Raw genomic sequence first — 21,027 nt, 5'->3', positions numbered from 1 at the left:
CTATCTTGAGTTTTCTGAATGAGGCACAGTCTTATATGATAGGATAGGACATCTGCACTTGGGCATTGATGCCAAGTGGCTCTTTAATACAAATACTGTTCCTTGTGAAAGTAGACAAACTAATCATTTCAGAGTGGGCAGGTGTGCAAAAAAAATTTTTTTTTACAGTCCCTTTTCCCCTTTGAGAACACAAAGCAAAGGGGATGAAACCTTTTAAAAGCTGAAACATAAAAAGAAGGAAGCTAAGACTGATTCTAGAACGAAAGAAGCTTTACATGGATAAAGCAAGAGCTCTTCTTGATTCTTCCCCCAAACTACCGAAACTTTCTTTCTCTTTCAATTTTTCAGATTATCTACCACTTTACCTTTCCAAATGATCAGGGCTTAAGCTTTTGTACATAGCATCGACATTAAAATATCTGTTTAACAGGGCTCAGACTAGGCTTGGGTGCCAGGATTGTGGGACCAGCCTCATCTGAGCAATCCAGGAGTATAAGGAACACAAAAGAAGAAGGCATAGGTAGGAAGGGAGAGAATCATGGAAGACCAAAATCACAGGAGAGAGGTGAAGGCAATCTTGTAAGAGCGAGGCACCCAAAAAGGCAGGGAAAACCAAAGAGGTGCTGAAAGTTTCTACGGGCTTGCCGCTCATTCTGGAGAAACTGCTGGACCACTTAACATCATTAGAAACTTAGAGAAACTGGATTTTAGAGAACTCACATAAATATTTCAGATAGAAAGAGAGGCAGAGATGGAAGGGAGGGGAAGGAAGGAATGGGGAAGGAAAAGGAGAGGAGAGAACAGGAGAGGAGAGGGAAGAGAGGAAGAGAGGGGAGGGAAGAAACCAGCCTAAGATAAGGTTGGGCTTAAGTGACTGAATAGAAAGATCCAAAGAGGAAAATATTTTAAGTAAAAACTGGGTCTTAAGCTAGACAGTACTAAATGGTGAGTGTGTGTGTCTTTCTTTTGTACCTCTAATTGATTCTATTAATATGACTTAAATTCCAGGTTATTTTCTGGTAAAATTCCCTTCATAGTACTAGAGGTAATTGGACTAAGAGTATACTTTCTTGAGAGAGGAGACAAGAAGGAAGAGGATGTTTTTCCTAAGAGTGGCTGCAGGGTAACCCTAATGTGTCAGGCCACATAGAACTTCTCCCAGTTGGAAGTAGACAAAGGTCATTTGAGCCCAGAGAAACCAGAGGTCACTCAGCAAATTCAGCACAACTCTTTCAGTTTCTAAAAAGGGCCCCGAGAAGTTAAGTGACCTGCCTAAATTATGGCTTGTATTTGAGCTCAGGTCCTCTTCCCTCCCATCCAAACCCAAGTCTGATGCTATTGCATTAGCAACCTGTAATAGCTTAGGCTTTCTTCTGACAGATAATCTGTAAAGCATCATGTCAACACCACCATTCATTTATTCATTTCACAATAGTGAGTGCCCATGCTAGGCACTCTGGGACCCTAGTGAACAGGTGGTACTGTCTCTACCCACATAACATTCTTTTTTCAGTATGCTTTTTTTGAGAGGAATAACCTCATGGTGCCTTAACAATCAGTAATTTCCCAGGAATTCACATTAGACACCTGATCTTATGCCCATTTTGTAAAGCAAGGCCAGTAGTCTACACAGTGAGTTATAGATGGAAGAGGTCTGGAAAAAAAGAGGATCCTGGTATTCAGCAGCTAGAGTCAGTTCATAAGTCTCATCAAGATAGATTTACTTTTGAGGTGCCTGGCTGGTTCAGTTGGAAGAGCATGCGACTCTCAGTCTTGGGGTTGTGAGCTTGAACCCCACATTGGGTGTAGAGATTACTTAAAACAAACATAAAACATTTTTTTTTTTAAAGATTTACTTTTCAACTGGGTCCTGTGGCAAATAAGCTTTGTGCTGAGCTCTGATGTTTTCTGAGGGAACTTCAAAATTCTTTTATTTTTACATGGGATTATTGCTATCTGTGAAGTAACTGAGGAGGACATTTCAATGCAATGAATTATACGTAGGAAGAATCTCGTAAGTTGCAACAACTTTTTAAGGAATCTTCACTTCTATAGCTTATTGTTTATATTGACCAGTTTGGGAGCTCTGTAATTTATAAAGTCTTGAAGGAATTCAAGTATGTAAAATCTTTACCTTTCATCCAAGATTTTAGCTTTGGCATAAATCTTATATCTTGATAAAAATATTATATACCAAATAATTGTTATAATACAGCATACCATTATAATAACTTGTTGGGACCTTATCAAGTTTCTAAATCTATTAGGTGAAAGGACAATAATTTTCAATAGTATTTAAGAATCACAGGGTAGCCCGGGTGGCTCAGCGATTTAGCACTGCCTTTGGCCCAGGGTGTGATCCTGGAGACCTGGGATCGAGTCCCATGTCAGGCTCCCTGCATGGAGCCTGCTTCTCCCTCTGCCTGTGTCTCTGCCTGTGTGTGTGTGTGTGATGAATAAATAAATAAAATCTTAAAAAAAAAAAAAAGAATCACAGATAAGAAAGCCAAATGTAAGATGTAATTTAATATCTAACATTGTTGCTCTGGTTAATGTCTTCCTTTCCCTCTGGGGAAGGGGGAGTGTACAACTTGGGATTCATTATAAGATGTCCAAAAATTTGCATTTATTAAGATACAAAAGAACTGGGATCCCTGGGTGGCGCAGCGGTTTGGCGCCTGCCTTTGCCCCAGGGCGTGATCCTGGAGACCCGGGATCGAGTCCCACATCGGGCTCCCGGTGCTTGGAGCCTGCTTCTCCCTCTGCCTGTGTCTCTGCCTCTCTCTCTCTCTGTATCTGTCATAAATAAATAAAATATTAAAAAAAAAAGATACAAAAGAACTTTAGGCAAATGAATCCCCGACTTCCAGAACTAAAATATCATCATCTGTTCAACTGGAGTACCTCAATTCATTCATATTTTCCAATTATCACAGTACTGCCTCAACCTTCTAAGCACAGAAAAACTTGGCTCTGTATCTACTTCTGCCAGCCACAAATACTACTATTAAAATACTTCAAATTTTCCCTTAAATAAGATTGAACTGTAAATGCCTTTAAAGAAATCCTTGGTGTACACCGATTCTTCTTTCTAAGAACATCTTTAGTAAATCAAAATATTTTCTATCTGGCTGAGCAAAAAATATTTCTGAGAAGCGAAATTGGAGAGCCAGAGATATGTTAAGCAACATTTTCATTATCATACTATAGTTTTCATGCCTATCAGGTTCTTATGCAATCCGTAAGGAAACCAAAATAAAGTACTGATTATATATTTATATTTGGCAGACATCTACTATGGCTCACTCTAGTTTTATTAATAATTTATCGAGATAAAATTCACATAGAAAATTTCAGTCTATTTTTAAGCATAGTTTATTTCAAATATAATTGATGGCATATACTTCAGAAAAAATGCCCAAGTATTAAAGTTCATGCTGAAGTTTCTGTGTTTCTTTGAATATCGTCAAGGATCAGAAATCCAGTGAAATACCACTTATGGAGGAGAAAAAGGAGGATGGACCAATGTCCTCCAGTTGTGAGGATAAAATGTCTTCCGGTTTCTGGACAATTGTTAGGAAGAAAGTCTTGTTCAAAAAGATGAATCGACACAGCTGAGATATGCAGGGTTCCTTCAACACTCAGTCTGGTTTGAAGGTCTAACTAAGAATGTGAGGCAGCTGGGGTTGCGGGGAGTAGGATGCAGGTGAGAGTAATGGTGTTTTTTGCCAACAACTGTCATCACATTTTGAAACTCCAATTTTCCGGGGCGCCCGAGTGGCTCAGTGGGTTAAATGACTGGCTCAGTGGGTTAAGTGTTTGACTTTTGGTTTCAGCTCAGGTCATGATCTCCCAGTAGGGTGATCAAGCCCCACATCAGGCTCCTTGCCCAGTGAGGAGTCTGCTTCCCCTCTTCCTCTGCCTCTCCACCCTCTGTAGTAAATAAATAAATCTTGAAAAAAAAAAAAAAAAACCAAAAGACAAGAACCCTCTGATTTTCAGTCCAGTGCACTTTTTTTTTTTTTTTTTTTAGTTCCTGGTCAGGTGGAAGCAAGGCAAATATATAATGACTAAAAATATCTCTGGGGGAATGTAAGACATCAAGAGTGATTTTACAAATCCTGGCAGAGTGGCAGCAAAGGAACTCTCTTTTTCCCTTCAAATAAAAGGTGCAGCATATTGCTGCAGCTTCAGAGTTAAAATAAATGAGTGAGAAATGCTCGTTGTTTGACTGACTATATGAGAAAACTAAATATCTCATTTTGGAAACTGGAATAGTAATATTAACTTTTCAGATAATAGCCAGTGATCAAGACATGGGTCTTTAGCTTACCTTTATTATTTATTTTAATATTTATAAATATTTTTAATATTTATATTATTTTTATATTATTTATTTGACATGTACAGCCCACCTGCTTCCAAAGGAATATGAGGTGGCATATGCAACACAGGGTAAGGCACTACTGGAAGAGAACTCAGTTTCCTTTCAAAAGAGTTATCTTTTATTTTGTATTGTATATTTGTAACCCTTTATGTCCCACAAAGACAGAGAGAAGAGTAAAAGCATATGATAATTGGTGGCTTCTAACAGACAAAAGTCAGCGTATGAAAGACCTTGTCCATTTTGCTCATAGCTGGATTTCCAGTTGCTAGAATGGTCCCTGGCACATGGTAGATGTTTGATTAATATTTATTGAATGAATCCAAAATTTGAACATGTCAGTGTCATTTCAGAAAGATGATGACAGACAAGGAAGTCTGGAGTTCCATTTTGTCAACTTTCATTAAAATCCTTCATTTCCCTGGGATGGAATTCATGAGCATCTGACTAAAACAGGTATGTGACCCCCCAATACCTAGGTGACTGATCTCATGTGGTGAGGTTGAACACAAAAACCAATTATGAAATGAGTAGAAATCAGACAAGAGAGATCTCAAAGCTATAGAATGGCACTGATAATAATAATTTCAAAAGTTACTTGAAAATGGCAAAAAATCTAAGATAAAGACAACTGACTTATATTTATCTTATCTATAAATTGGCTAGAGTCTTATCATTCAAATTATTTTTCAGGCAGCCTGGGTGGCTCGGCGGTTTAGCGTCGCCTTCAGCCCAGGGCCTGATCCTGGAGACCCAGGATCGAGTCCCGCATCAGGCTCCCTGTGATGGGAGTCCCACGTTGGGCTCCCTGCACGGAGCCTGCTTCTCCCTCTGCCTGTGTGTCTGCCTCTCTCTCTCTGTGCCTCTCATGAATAAATAAATAAAATCTTTAAAAAAATTATTTTTCAAATATATGTGTCTGATTTTCCATTTGTAAAACAGATGAAAATATGTACTGGAGGTTGTTGGAGACCCCTCTCCCTTCCCTCTATTTACTATACTTGATCTCTATACTTGATCTGTATAATGAGCCTTAGGGCGTATGATTGCGAGCTGGGGATAGCTACAGTCCCTTAGTTATTAAAGATGAAAGGTCTCAGTCCACAAACTGGAGCTGGGAAGAGCCCCAAATTGAGATGAGGGACATACTTATGCTGGTCCATCTATAAGGGCATGTGGTGGATACAATTTGACAAAACTCTTTCTGAAAACCTTGGGAGTATGGCAAACATGGTGCTCAAGCAAATACTTGCTAAGAGTCAGGTCTAGGAGGAAGGCACTCCATTCTTGAGCAGTGAGACCAGACCTCTGACAAGTGTTCATGGTAGCTCACTACCTCTGCAAGTGTTCACTGCCCTACAAGTGGCATGCTGAGAGGAGGAAAAGGCAGGCAAGGTGACAGAGGCACTAAATCCTGCTCTTGGAGAAGTCTCTATGCCTATAGAGGCCACTGCACAGGAAACAAAGGGAGGCACTCCCCATCAAGTGCTGAAAAGGCTGGGATCACATAGAAGACTGTAAGAGGGGACTGGGAGGCTTCTTCTGCTAACATCTGGACAAAGAGGGAGAACAGCGGGCAGCCAATACATCTGGGAAGAGACAGAAAAGCAGTCTACCAACAGACCGCCTCTCATACCACCCTCACAGGTGAATTGCTCCCCGGTGTGAGTTCCCAAGAGCAAACCACGCCCCAAGCTGCCAGAGAAGGTGCTCAGAACCAAGCATCAGGAAGAGAATCCCCAAAATGAACAAGGGGTAGTGGAAGGGGAGGTGGGCGGGGGGGTTGGGGTGACTGGGTGATGGGCACTGAGGGGGGCACTTGGCGGGATGAGCACTGGGTGTTATGCTATATGTTGGCAAATTGAACTCCAATAAAAAATAAATAAAAAAAAAAAAAAAAAAGGAAGAGAAGCCCCAGACCCCAGGATAGAAAACTATCCTACTTCCAGGTAAGATATTCCAAATGTCTACCGTTGGACATGCAGGAATACAAGACACAATAAGTACTTAATTATTCTTCTCTTATACTGAATAGTGATTATTGATTTGTTATTTCTTTTTTGTTTTTAGTGATTTTATTTATTTATTCATGAGAGACACAAAGAGAGAGGCAGAGACATAGGTAGAGGGAGAAGCAGGCTCCATGCACAGAGCCCGATGTGGGACTCGATCCCGGGACCCCAGGCTCATGACCTGAGCCAGACAGATGCTCAGCCACTGAGCCACCCAGATACCCTGATTTGTTATTTCTAATTAATCCTCTTTCATAAATTATATTCTAAGTTAGTAGTACCTGATGTATTTTATTCAATGAATACATGAATGACAGAGACCTCCCTCAACCATTCTAACACACACCCTTCCTCTTGGCCTACTTGCTTTTCCTTCTTTGTGGTTATGATTATGTGGCATATTTTCATTATTATTTCCTTAGACTATAAATTTTTGGAGAGCAGGACCTTGTCGGTTTTATACAAACTAAAAAACCTCTGTAGCTAAAATAGCGTTGGCTCATGGTTGAAGCTCCAAACATATTTATTTGTAGTTGTCAAGTGACTATGTGCCACACTGTGGGGATTCCAGAGGGAATGTCAATGAGCAGCACTCAAGCTAACTGGCCAGATGTCCTTTCTTCACTCTGGGACACTAATGCTTGGGGTCTCTCTATCCACTTATATGTATAATGAGTGGACAGCATATTCAGGTAGTATTTCAATTCAATTCTCATCATAAACACATGAGAAACATATCACTGTGCCTGTTTTATAATTGAGGTACCTAAGGAAACAGAAAAGAGCCCGTGTTATCCAGCTTCGAAATGATGAAACCCTACCTCAGTTCTACTCCTCAACCAGTGCATTTAAAAAATGTAGCAAGCCGAGATTCCCTGATATCTAAGAGCATAGGCTGTAGAGTTAAATGTGTTTCGGGTTGGATCTCAACTCTGCCACTTGATCACCAGCTCTTGAGCTTGGCAGGTCAGCTTCAGTTGTCTTTACCTGCAGGATGGTGGGAAGAACAAGTCTCTCATGCTGGATTGCTGTGAGGATTACATGAGTGAGTGTGACAGCTAGAGTTCTTAGCATAGCCCCTGTCATGTTGCACATGTTCAAAAAGGGCTAGCTGCTACTTTTTCTCACTTTGATCATTGGCCTCATCACTACAATCTCAGAGTAATTTCTACATTATCATTAGACTAGATAAGACAATAAGGGAAGTACTGTAGAGACCCAGGGCAGCCCACCCCAAAATACACCACCCTGGCATATTAATTATTTTGAATGGAAACTATTTGGGAAACAACCAGTTCAAGGACACTCTAAGCCCTCCTCTCTTCCCCTAACAGCAGGAAACAAATCTCCCATATGAGAAATATCCCCCCTGTACTAAGAAGTAAAACAATATCCTTATCACCAGATATAGGGACTTAAAAATTGAGAAAGCTGTAGAAACAAACTTTGTTATTTTTTTCCTAACCTATTACCTCAGCCTAATTCTGCTTAGAATTTATTAACTTCCCAAACATGTATTTTTGTTTTTAGATTTTATCTATTTATTCATGAGAGACACACACAGAGAGAGAAAGAGAGGTAGAGACATAGGCAGAGGGAGAAGCAGGCTCCATACAGGGAGCCTGACGTGGGACTCGATCCCGGGACTCCAGGATCAGGCCCTGGGTTGAAGGCGGTGCTAAACCGCTGAGCCACCCGGGCTGCCTCAACACATGTTTTCTTTACCTTGTCAATTAATCACACTTATATTGTTTCTTTGTCTAAAATATATGAAAACTGCCCACCCTTGTCATTTCTCTGGATCTCAGTTTCATTATTGGACTGCCATGCACATGTAATAAAATTGGTTTTTTTTTCTCCTGTCTCATGTTAATTTAATTCTTGGGCAGGTTGGAAGACCTTGAAAAGTACAGGAAGAATTTTTCCCCTCCCTATCCCTACAATACTGATGAGGTTTGGCTGTAAGGCCTTGTATTCATCTCCATGATTACTGGTATCCCTACCTAGGGAGGAGAGTCCATTTCCTTAACACTACAGTGTTCCAGAGCTATCTATCCTCAAAGAGATAAGGAGAAATCTGTCTAAAATGTGCCACAATACTCAATCTACTTCTTTCTATCCTGGGGAAAGAGGAGGATCTGTTCAGTGTCAAGCATAAACCATAATCCCTCTCCTCTGCCACTGAACACACACCAATCCTCCCTAACTATATCCATCCCTAAACCTCCACATGGTCAAGCATCTGGTGACAGAAATTCATTTAAAATGCAAGTCTATTTATTTTCAAAATCTATGCCCTTCACTTGACAACCACACTCTCACAGGAAAAAAAAAAATCTCATCCAGCTTCCATTTCACATATCTAACCCATGGATCAAGCTATAGACCTTACACATCAGTGAAACAATGTGTAAGTGTGTAAGTTCTGAGAGCTACTCTTTTTACACATGTATGGTCATACGCATACCTGGTAAAAGCTGTGGATGCAGCTGCCCAACATTTTGCAAGGGTTTAGCTTAGGAACAGATGCTCCTGAAGAGAGAGGGGCTTCATGATTTGGGATTTCCAACTCTATCCAACTGGCTAGTTAGTAGAACTCCTTCCAATGTCATTGTGCTTAACATCTAGTGAGGGTACATAATGTGTCATCAGAGTGCAAGTTATTATAAAACCTGGCTGATGAGAGATGGAGAAGAACTCGGATACCTTTGACTAAGGAAAAAAAAAAAGACAATAGCTTGAATTTTCATATTTCTTCAACTTTCAACTTCATAAAACTGTCCCTCTAGGCTGAGCAAGCTATCCCTTTTGCAAAATGAAGAAACTGAAACAGAATGAAAAGCCCCCCAATGGTAGAATGGGTCTTAACTCTAGGCCTCCGATCCCCTACATTTTATGGAATTTAACAGAGAACTCAATCTAAGAATTCAACACTAAACGCTCAGAAGGGATCAACGGATAAGTAGCAACCCTCATATCAGCACATAGACTACTTGAAACACTTTTCACTTAACAGAATTGGTCTGTATTTCAGATCTTTGGACAGAAACAGCTCCAGAATCTCTATGTAGAAGGGGTTAAGGGCAGAGACAGTAGAGACACGTTTGGAAGGGGGAGTGGGTGATCTTACCTGAAACTGCACTCATTAGGGAAAGCTTTTTACTGTAGGCTTATTTATATGAGGCTGGTAGGATGATTTAATGGGGCCACTGCTATCTATTAGCAATAGTTTGCACATGCCTTAATGTACTCTATCAGTCACCAGGTAAGTGATTGCCCGTTTACAGCAGTATTTGAGAAATCTTTTAAAAAGTGCAAGTATGTTTTCTCTCTGATTCTGGAAGGTATGTTGTGGTATTCTTCTATGTGTGAAAAAAACAAACAAACAATGGAGTGTTTTTGTTGGGGGTGGGTCAGGGATATCAGGTGAAGGAAATAGTTTGAGGACAAATAGACTTCCACTTAACTGGGTTTCTATTCCCAAGCTACTAGACAGGAAATCATAACTGAGTCTAAATTTGCTCATGTTTTTGTCATTCTTCTTCTCTTATTCTTCCCTTTGTTTTTGTTTTGTTTAAGTTTTCTAATTTATTTATGAAAGACACAGAGAGAAAGAGGCAGAGACACAGGCAGAGGGAGAAGCAGGGATATAGGATTCAATCCCGGGACTCCAGGATCATGAGCCGAAGGCAGTTGCTCAACCACTGAGCCATCCAGGCGTCCCCCTTCCCTTTGTTTTTGGCATTACTTCTCTTGATCATCAGTCACTGACATTCATTGAGTACATGTTCCCTGGCTTGGTTTTGGGGTCAAATGATTTGAGTTCAAATCCTGTTTTAGTCACTACTTAAATGTATGACCTAAAGTAAACTACCTAAATTCTTTACAATGCAGTTTCTTCAACTTTAGATTGGAATACTAATACCTACTGTGCAAAATTTTCTTTTAAATTTTCTAAAGTGCCTGATACTTGAGAGCTCAATAAAGAATTGTTTGGAAGAAGATATAATGACTGAAGTGAAAATGACTATTTTCTGGAGACTAGGGACTGGGTGCCCTACTTGATGAGTATTTTATGCTTTCCTTTCTTTGATAGCTCATGAAGGAATTCTTTTTCAGGGCTATGCACATTTCAAAAAAATAAATGCCTCCCCCTCCCAAAAAAACAACAACAACAACAACAAATCCCTTTAAAGGTAAAGACTATAAAATACCATCAGATCCTTAGAGGAAATAATACTAATAATGAATTGAAAAAATTATATAGTACTATGCCCAGTACTCTTCCAAGTACTTTATTACATATTCTATATATACACACAAATATATTCATTAAATATATATACTGACTAGTTTAATTCTAACAAGACTATACATTGGGTACTATTATTTTACAGATAAAGGGACATTAAATCACTGCTCAAAATCATACAACTGGTAATGGCAGAGCCAGGATTTGAACTCAAAATACTTGTATAGATTGCATGTGAGATAAAATCATCCCAAGAAGACTGGGCTGATCTACTCTCTGCAGGTTTTGCCTCCAGGCTCTCAGGCAAAGTGAAATGTGAGAGGAGGATGGGGGAATTCAGACCAGGACTTTCTCATGGCCAATGCCTGCTAGGCCTGGGCTAGTTCTGAGTGTCTAAAGGACCCAGCTTCAGAGCTATCACCACAATTTCTTCTTCCCCCTTCAAAATCTCTTTACAATAGAAAATAGAAATTGAAAACAGAATACATTTTCAAAGCAGAGGCTGTGGCATCATGACCTCATCACCCAGGTGATGCCATGACTCATTTTCCTTGTGAAAATATAGACGGAGGATTCACACACTTGGGATGTTGAGGAGATCCCAGAGACCAGGTTCCCTATTAATTCTGAAAGTAGAAGAGAGAAAATATCAGAGATCAGAGAAAAAAAAAATACTGGGGGAAGTGGCAGGGAGAGGACCCCAGGTCAGGAATTAGGGCTATTTAATTACAGGAGAAAAGCAGATGAATGAACTCGAGTCACTTATAGGAGTTCTTATCAGAAGGAAGGAGTTGAACAGGTGGAAAACAGCAGGTTCTGTGACTTATTCCCAGATCTGAGGATTTAATCCAGCCAGAGTTCTTGAATTAGACATTGCCTTTTTCTCGAATCAACTTTTCCTGTTCTTTTTCTCACAATTGTGGTGAAGCAAACAGGGAAACTCATCTAGAACATTCCATAGTTGTCATACTAGTTGCTCTGATTATATTCTCAAAAAAAAAAAAAAAAAGTCATATAGTTCAGTAGAGGAATTTAGTGACAGTGTTCATCATGGCACAAAGAACCAGCATACCTCCCATTTTGTGGTTCTGTAGGGAGAAACACTATACTGTTTGGTGCCACCAAAGAAAGAAAGTTCCCTCTTCTCTGTTTTTGAAACGAGGCAGGCAAATTCTACAACTTCTGAATTAGTCTGTATGAGTCACATAGGGATTTATGATAATCAGAACTTGGAGCCAGAATAATTAGGCTGAATTGGGTAAAAATAAGAAAATATTAAGGCTGATTCTGAGGTCTTTAGGTGAATGAAAATTACTCTCCTTTATTTTTGAGGCATAGACAACTATGAGATGGGCCATAACCTTCTCATAAGTGATATCGCACCACACGAAGAGCCACATAGAGCACCAAGTTGGCCCGGTTCTGTAAAACTGTAAAAAAAGAGCTTTACAGGTGTGTCACAACATAGAGAAGACTTGGAAACTGTCCTGAGCTTGAGAGTTCAGGTGATGCCAGCACCCTTCCCTCAGTTCCAATTTACTCATCAGAAGTCTGATCCCCCACATGCTGTGTCTGCTCAGGACTAAACCCAAAACTAGAAATTAAAGATCCCAGGGCAATCCGATAAGCATCTTTCCCCTGTAGGTTGGGCAATTCAAGTTGGGGCAACTGGAAGCTCCAGGCTAAGATAGTTCCCTGCTTTCTACTCAGGCTGAACTTACAGCTACAAGTCACATATAAGGCACCTGGGTGGCTCAGTGGTTGAGCATCTGCCTTTGGCTCAGGGCGTGATCCTGGGGACTTGGGATCGACTCCCGCATCAGGATCCCCGAAGGGAGCCTGCTTCTCCCTCTGCCTGTGTGTCTGCAACTCTCCGTGTCTCATGAATAAGTAAATAGAATCTTAAAAAAAAAAAAGTCACATATAAAACCCTGGGGAGCCTGGGGCCTGGATGCTCAGTCAGTGGAACGTGAAACTCTTGATCTCAAGGTTGTAAATTCCAGCCCCAGGTCAGATGTAGAGATTATTTAAAAATACAATCTTAAGGGGGTGGGTGGGGGGTGGGAAGCCCGGTGAGCTTAAAAAAGTAAAGTCACCTGGTACCTTTGCAGCCTCTGGGTGGGTACATCAGTCGGCTGTGCCATGGTATACAAGCAACCCAAGAATAAAGAACAGATAGATAGTTAAACCACTGTGGAGAATTAAGGTAATAATGGGGGTGGCTAGTAGTGGAGGGGGTATGCAGGGAAAACTTAAAGATTCCCCTTTTGCCAAAAGTCTGAAATTCCACCTTGGAGCATTATACCCATATTTCCCTTATTATTATTATTATTCCCTGAAAGCTAAAACTATAGACACTCTCATAACTGGCCTGCCTTCCATTCTCTGCTACACATTTTATCAGATTAAATGAAAACAGAATTATGGTTTCATAATTTGTCTACTTCCACCACCACAAACTTCCCTCTGCCCCTCCCAAAACACTTAACATATTCCCATTGCTTTTCACACTCAAAAGTTATGCATTGTTGTAGCATTTGAGAAATTCATGGAATGGGCCCAGCCTGCCCTTCCAGCGTCTTCTGTGTCGCACACCCTTTACTTTAGCCAAGTAATTGACATGCTGCTCACTGAACACGCACCTTACTCCCCAAGTTCTCGGACTTCATCTAGGATGTGGACCCCTCAAGCATTTCTCTGTCCTGTCTCTGCTGAAACCCCGCCTGCCCTTCCTGACTCATCCCAATCCTTACCTCCTTGGCAGGAGGAGTTTTCTTGCATCACCCTAAATGAACAGTTCAGGGCTCAGCAAATTTTTTCTGTAAAGGGCCAGAAAGTAAAATTAAAAAAAAAAAATTTTTTTTATTTACTGAGTTCTGTAGTGTCTGTCACAACTCCTCAACTCATTGTAGTGTAAAAAAAAACTATAGCTGGTACGTAAATGAATGAGCATGGCTGTGTTCCAATGAAACTTTATGAACACTGAAAGTTGTATTGCATGCACTTTTTAAGTGTCACAAAATAGCATTACTCTTGACTTTCTGTCAACCACTTAGAAAAAAAAAACCCATTCATAGCCCATAGATTGTAATTTGCCAATCTCTGAGGCAGAGGTTATCTTTACATTAAGCTCTCACAGCATCCTTGTATTTTTATTAATTTTTTTTGCATTCCAGCTATTGGTGTACTTATTTCCCAACTCCATTATTTTATAAGATCTTTGAGGGCAGGAATCTTGTCTTATTAGTAGAGACTGTGATACTGTGACTTTTATTAAGAAATGCGTATTTGGTCTTTGTCCCCATTTCTGGCAGAGTTCTTAAAACCCTTCGAATTTCCTGTAATGATTGCAATAAAGGCGTCTTGTTATGTTAATGAGGTGACTTTGGGAGAGCACCTAGGGGTGGGGCTGGTTGCCTGGAGAACCACCAAGTGATTGGAGGGTTGAAACTTTCAGTTCCAACCCCCTGACCTCTGGGGAGAAGTGGGAACTGGAGGTTGAATCCATTACCAATGGCCAATGATTTGATCAACTTGGCTTAAGTAATGAAGTCTCCATGAAGACACAAAAGATCAGTTTCAAGAGCATCCCAGCTCCTGAATATATGGGGGTTTGGGGAGAGAGGCTTAGTGGGAAGGGGTATGGAGCCCTGCACCCTTTCCCCACACCTTGTCCAGTGCATCTCTTCCGCCTGGCTGCTCCTGACTTATACCTTTTTATAATAAAACAGGGATCTGGTGAATCAACCATTTTCCAGAGTTCTGGAAGTCACTCTAGCAAATGCATTGAACCCAAGGAGGGGATGATGGGAACCTCTGACTTACAGGCAGCCAGTCAGAAGTACAGGTATCAACCCTGGGCTTACCACTGGTGTCTGAAGTGAAAGGCAATTTTTGGGGGGACTGAGGCCTTTACTGTGGAACTGATACTATCTCCAAATAAAGTGTCAGAATTGAGTTGAATTGTACGGCACTCAGCTGGTGTCTGGAGAATTGTTATTGGTACAGGGAAGCGCCACCCCCCACACTGGAATTGGGTTCAGGACCCTTTCAGAGGCTAACATTTATTGATCACTTTGTGCCAGGCACTGAGCGCAGTGTTTTACGTGGAAAAAGACCATAACAGTTGTATGAGGTAGATGCTATTATTTTTAGTGAGGAGACTTACTATTTTCACAGGTGAGGAAATAACAAGGAGGATTGAAAGTGAGCTCATAGAGCAACTTAAGAGAGCAAAGGCAGAGGCTCTTCTGGGGCAGGCAGGCTTCAGAGAACTGAGGACCGAGTGGCAGGCACTAAGCTTGCCTACCTTGGAAGGGTTTCTGGGTTGTCCCTTAGCTGCCTGCACACCTCAACCGATGCACAAAGACACTCAGGGCTGAATCCGGGTATCTCACACAGCTTGAGAAGAAATGCAAGGCAGGAGTGGTGGGAAAATGCACAGAAAATTGCTGAGCCCCAGGGGAAGGGCCCTGCCTGTTAGCTAGCAGCATAACAGCTGCACTCCCAGAAGGAGAGAAATGAGCTGCAGCTGGGAGGACACTTGTGGGAGAGGAAAAAAAGACTTTTTTTTATAACCAACTATCAGAGTTGAGTAAGTTGCTTATGTGCGAAAGCTTTTGTGGAATCAAGTTAGATGGTGCTAAGTCACTAGACAAAAGATCACACCCTCCAGCTCAAGACACATGTCTCCAGGGACTGTTTCTAACAGTCTCAGGTTGGAGTGAGGACCAGGAAGTGAAAGGCATCTAGATGAGTTGAGGGAACACAGTGACCTGGTAACAGGGGAAAAAAGGGCTCCTTAAATCCCCAGGGCTGTTCCATCAGTGAGAAAGAAAAGACAGGGAGGAAATGCTGTTGACAATTCTGCTGCTCAGGGCTCGGACCAGCAGTATCTGTACGCCAGGAGCTGGGTGGCGATGCACTCTCGCCCTGCCCCAGATCTACTAATCAGGATCTGCGTTTTCACAAATCTTCTGCACATGACCATGTGACAAGTACTAGCTTACAACACCCAGACCAAACACACCCATCCCAGGAAATCCACAGTTCTTTTGAATATTTCTTTACACCAAAGTATAATTTCAGGGGATCTCTGGATGGCTCGGCGGTTTAGGATCCCTGGAGACCCGGGATCGAGTCCCACATCAGGCTCCCTGCATGGAGCCTGCTTCTCCCTCTGCCTGTGTCTCTGCCTCTCTCTCTCTGTGTCTCTCATGAATAATAAATAGATAAAAAAATAAACAAATAAAAAAAAAGATTTAAAAAAAATATATAATTTCAGAGGTGCTTCTCTTCTTACAAAGCACAGAGAAATAAGGAGCAGCAGGGGAAGTAGCAGAAACCATGGCCTAGCAGTCAGGAGACCAGGGCTATAAACATGATACATCCCAACCTTGCAACTCCATGGAAGTCCCTTCACTTCCCTGCGCCTCCATTTCTGTGTCTGTACATTAAGGGCGTTGACTAGGAGATTCAGGACTCAAATATTCTAAGTACCAGTGTCCTAGTTGTGTGCAAATATATACATACATATATATAAATATGTGTGTATATATATGTATGTTCCATTTTCCTATTTCTGTAGAAAAGAAAGCCTCAGAGAAGTTGACTGTCATCCAGACCTACTACTTGGGATGGGCAGGGTCTCCCCCACACAGACACTTACATTCTAAAGTTAGTTCTATACATTGAACATTCATGAGATTAAGATCATTCTCAAATGTGCCAATTTCCAAAGGAGGGTCACCAAACCGAGGGAGCATGGAATTTGTCCACTGACTAGCCTCCCATGTACGGACTCTTGAGTCAGCACAGTTCAGGATGACTTTGCTTATAGGCTTCGATGATCTAGTAAGGACCCACCTCATCAGGAAAGCGGACATCACCTTCCTTGAGGCACCTCATTCCAACCGTTTCAGAATGCAGGACCATATCTATCACTGGGCAGCCAGCAAAAAGCTATCTCTTCTCCACTTTCCCAAAAGCCTTTACATGAAAGCATGAAGCTCTTCTAAAGGGAACACCTTATTTTATAATTTTTGAAGCCTCATTGTTCACCTGTATGGAAAATCTGAATGAAATTTACTGTCCTAGTTGGGGGGTAAAAACCAAGACTGCTAAAAATAAACAAATGGGAGATGCAATCATTCATTTTCTGCCACAGTTGGTTTTAACCTATTTAAGCAAGAAAAAGAGGTCAGAGAAAGAGAGAGAAAGCTCCAAGTCCCATCAGCTTCCTACCCTCATCATTTCCGAGTGCCGCTGGTCTTCTGCAGCTCTTCTCCTCTCCAGGTCCCTTCACAGTCTGGTACACTAGGCCCATCCAGACCCTAGCCTAGCTATAGGGCCACACCTTAGCTCTCCCCTCCTCTTGCTTGCAGCTATCCTCTCACGTGGACCTGAGGTCACCTACAGCCAGAGGCAAAGCCCATCACAGAGTAAGTGCTCAATGTTCAACACATATTTTTGAAGTAAATTCCTAGGCCCAAGATGGAGGTGCTCTTGCCCCTGATGCCATGTCAGCAAACTGAAAAGTTAAGTTTTCATACCCCTATGAATGCTCCACTTGATCAGAAACACAGTATATCCAATTAACCCATCCCCCAAATGTCAAGTCAACCCTGAGCTCTTCATTTATTATTTTCTTGTTCCTCCTTCTTTATCCTAAAAAGCCTTTCACTCCATTTTGAACTTCCATGGGACCCCTGAGACCAGAGACCGCTGGTTTCATGAAGTGCTAAAGTCTGTAACATCTAAGTTGACTTCCTTAACCATTTTTAACAATATTATTGAATGAATGAACGAATGCATGCTGGTTCCATGCCTTTCCGGGTTAAGAGAAAAATCTCACACGGAGTCGAAACGCGACCACACCTGCAGAAGTCATCTCACCTCCTCCCTCCCGTTTCAGTTCCCTTCCTTCCCCCAATTGCCTAAGGAGCCTGCACTTCATCGTGGGAAATGGAAAGCTCAGATGAAGCAGCCTAGGAAATAGCTTTTTCTTTCTTTTCTTTTCCCACCCTTTCTCCCCCACCCCCCTTCTCTTTCTTTTTTAAATAATGAGGGATCATTGTCCCTGACCCTGGCCTGGCTGGTTTTCCCACCTCTGTTATACTCCAATGACAAGGCATTACTGGTTAGTTCCCAGAGGTCTTTTCCTGCTGACAGACACCTTCCTCCGCTTCTGGGGCTGGAGAAGCAGGCGCACGCAGCCCAAGGAATGCTAATGTGCATTTTGCAGCCTCCAGGCGAGGAAAGCTGGGCGGGGCTACAACGACCCAGCTTTCACTGCCGTCCTTCCCCCCGGCTGAGTGGGTAACCTTGAGTAACCTTGACGAGGCCGAGGGCCGCGTCCCCGCGAGCAGGGGGTGCAGGCCAACCGAACACCCGGGGGCGAGGGGGCGAGCCCGCGCGGCGCCCCGGGCTGCTCCTCCGCCGCGGCCAGGCCCGGGGCTTTTGTTCTCCGGGCCACCGAGAGCGGCGAGGAGCGCCCGAGCAGGAGGTCGCGGAGGTCGCGGAGGTCGCAGCAGCCTCCGCGGTGCAGCCGCCAGCTGGGCGCCTCCCCCGAGAGGGCGCGTCGGAGGGGGCGGGGCGTTTCGCGGCCGGCCCCGCCCACCGCGCCCGCGGCCCCGTCCACCATGAACTAGGCCACGCCCACCGCGCCCGCGGCCCCGTCCACCATGAACTAGGCCCCGCCCACCGCGAACTAGGCCACGCCCACCGCGCCCGCGGCCCCGTCCACCATGAACTAGGCCCCGCCCACCGCGCCCGCGCCACGTCCACCGCGAACTAGGCCACGCCCACCGCGGACGAGGCCCCGCCCACCACGCCCGCAGACCCGCCCGGAATTAGGCAGGGGGCGGGGCCGGGGCGGGGCCGGCAGCCGCGGAGAAACAAAGGGATGAGGTCACCCCGAAGAGAGGCCGGAGGTAACGCCTGGGGCTCTGGGGCCCGGAGGAGGCGACCCGGGTCCAAGTGCAGGGGGAGGGCGCGGGGGACAAAGGCTGAGCTGGGGAAGGGGCACCAGGCGCTCGTCCGCGCCCGCAGAAACGGAGCGCGGAGACCCCAGGCGCAGCCAGCTTTTCTGAGGCAAAACAAGAGTTTGCTTACACCCTCCCCGCCGTGCTGTTCCACGAACTCCCACGATTCCTGCCAGTTCTTTGAATTGCATGATTTTTATATATTTTTTAAAGATTTTATTTATTCATGAGACAGAGAGAAAGAGCGAGCGAGCGAGCGAGAGAGAGAGAGGCAGAGACAGGCAGAGGGAGGAGCAGGCTCCATGCAGGGAGCCCCACGCGGGACTCGATCCCGGGTCTCCAGGGTCACGCCCTGGGCTGAAGGCGGCGCTAACCGCTGAGCCACCCAGGGATCCCCGAAATTGCATGATTTTTTTAAATTATTTTTTTTGCATGATTTTTTTAAAAAGTCTGGGGGTGCCCTAAGGATGGGGGGGGGGCTCCTGAATCTGAAGTCGTATGCAATGTAGTTTGTTTATAGAATTATTTTTCTGTCCAATGTCCACAGCGTTACCCGAATGTGAGAGGTGTGTTCATCCCCCTGGTCTGCGTCCTTGTAGGAAAGGAAAGGAAAAGGAGAACACACACCTAACAGGCCAAGGATCCCAGGGCCGAGGACTTTTGTAACCCCTCTTCTTTTCGGTTAAGCAGATCAATGCCCGTCACCCTCACCAGGATAAATATTTCGAAGGAAAAAGGCCAAAAAGGCTAGTAAGTTCTGCTGGAAGGAAGACTGAAGTCTTAGCTCTGAAAGACGCAGAAGTGGGGTTGGAGAAGTTCAGGAGGCCCTGCCCCCCACCTGTGGGCGCGGAGGTGAGTGCAGGAAAAGAATTACTGGCCCATGTCTGTGGTTCTGTCTTGGCGGACATTGAGGCAAGTCACCAAAGGAGCAAGTCTGTGCCTCACTACGGAAGAGTTTTAATATTCTGGGGCCACTCTTGTGCTTGGTTAACTCCCCACCCCAACTGTAAGTTCACTGGGGGCAAGGACTCTGGCCATGTCAACCTCAGTTCTAGCAGAGTTGATAGGACATAGTGGGCACTCAATATTTGTGGAGCAAATAATTGAATTGCCACAATAATGCCACATAATCCACCCCCCACCCCCCCTCCAAACTGACCAGGACCCTAGAGGCCTCGGATCAATTTTGCCATCTGGTGGTAAATATAGGTAATTGACAAAATCTCTTACCCAGTGTTCCTTTCTTGAGTCTGGGGTGGGGAAACAGAGGCCCAGTAAGTTTTTCTCCTTAGACCTAAGCAACTCAAGTCTCCTACATTGCACGATATCACATGCTCACATAAGCTACTCATCTCCTCTTTAATCCTCTTTTTCTCTGTTTTCTCTCTGCCCTGACTTTAACCCCCTTTCCCCCCGGTGTATTTCCTCTTTTGCCCAGACAGCATTGAAAATTTCCTTTTGAGCACCCTTCTTTTTCATTCCTCAAGAAAATCTCATTATCGGGGTGCCTAGGTGGCTCAGTTGGTTAAGCTTCTGACAGCTCAGGTCAGTATCTCTGGGTTGTGAGGTCAAGCCCAGTGTGTAGGCTCGGTTCTGGGCTTGAAGCCTGCCTAAGATTCTCTCCCTGCCCCCCCACCCCACACCTCTACCCCTCACTCCCTCTCTTAAAAAAAAAAAAAAAAAAGAGAGAGAGAATGCCATTATGACCCAAAGTTGCCTAATAAACAAGAATCTTGCTATAGTTTTCATTCCCACTACTGTTAAAGGGGGTAGCAAAACACCTTACCAAAAAAGGGAAGTTGGTGTATGGTTCTTTTTCTTTTCTTTTTTTTTCAAGTGAAATTAGATAACAATGTGGAGGCCAAGAAAAATTAAGGCCATCCCACCTAAAGTTTAGCATTAGCACAAGTACAGCCATCTTAGGACCCTGTGAATAAGAGCTGAACTTTACCCGGAAAAAACTGCAGAATGTCCTCAATGTCCTTGGCAGGGAATCCCATATCAGAAAGACAACAGAGCTCAGAATTGCCCTGGGCAGAGAATCCCATATCAGAAAGACAACAGAGCCCACACCCATGGTAGAAATTCCCATATTAGAATGAGAACAGATCTCAATGCCCTTGAAAGCCCCATATCAGAGTGTAAACAGAACCTGAGAAATTCCTCCAACCCTTCTGAAAATCCCCTAGACCAGCCTATAAAAAACCCAGCTGTAACCCACTTTGGGGTCCAAGTCCCTGCTCCACTGTGTGGGGTATACTTGGACCCAAGCTCGAGCTTGCTAATAAACCCTCGTGTGCTTGCATCGGTGTCGGCTCCTTGGTGGTTTCTCGGATTCACAATCTTGGGCACAACAATCAAGAACTGGTTCTATTACCTTCCCAAACCCAGTAACAT

At 43.5% G+C, this 21,027-nt stretch overlaps 1 protein-coding gene across 2 annotated transcripts in view; it reads right to left on the bottom strand.

Moving 5' to 3' along the window:
* The window catches only part of GAP43 (growth associated protein 43), a 101,550-nt gene that overhangs the window by 48,285 nt on the left and 32,238 nt on the right, over nucleotides 1-21,027 (bottom strand). The window contains exon 1 of one of the 2 annotated variants that reach the window (XM_035710114.2): nucleotides 17,755-17,895. The exons of the other annotated variant lie outside the window; for it this stretch is intronic. Coding sequence (XP_035566007.1) covers nucleotides 17,755-17,781 — 27 coding nt within the window. The 5' untranslated portion in view covers nucleotides 17,782-17,895. Of the gene's footprint in view, nucleotides 1-17,754; nucleotides 17,896-21,027 lie in introns of those variants that run through there. 2 annotated transcript variants of the gene reach the window in all.

This window comes from Canis lupus, chromosome 33 (genome assembly GCF_003254725.2).
Source record: "Canis lupus dingo isolate Sandy chromosome 33, ASM325472v2, whole genome shotgun sequence".
Lineage (NCBI taxonomy): Eukaryota > Metazoa > Chordata > Mammalia > Carnivora > Canidae > Canis > Canis lupus.
Note: the sequence above shows the minus strand (reverse complement) of the source record. Positions and strands in the feature narration are given on the sequence as shown.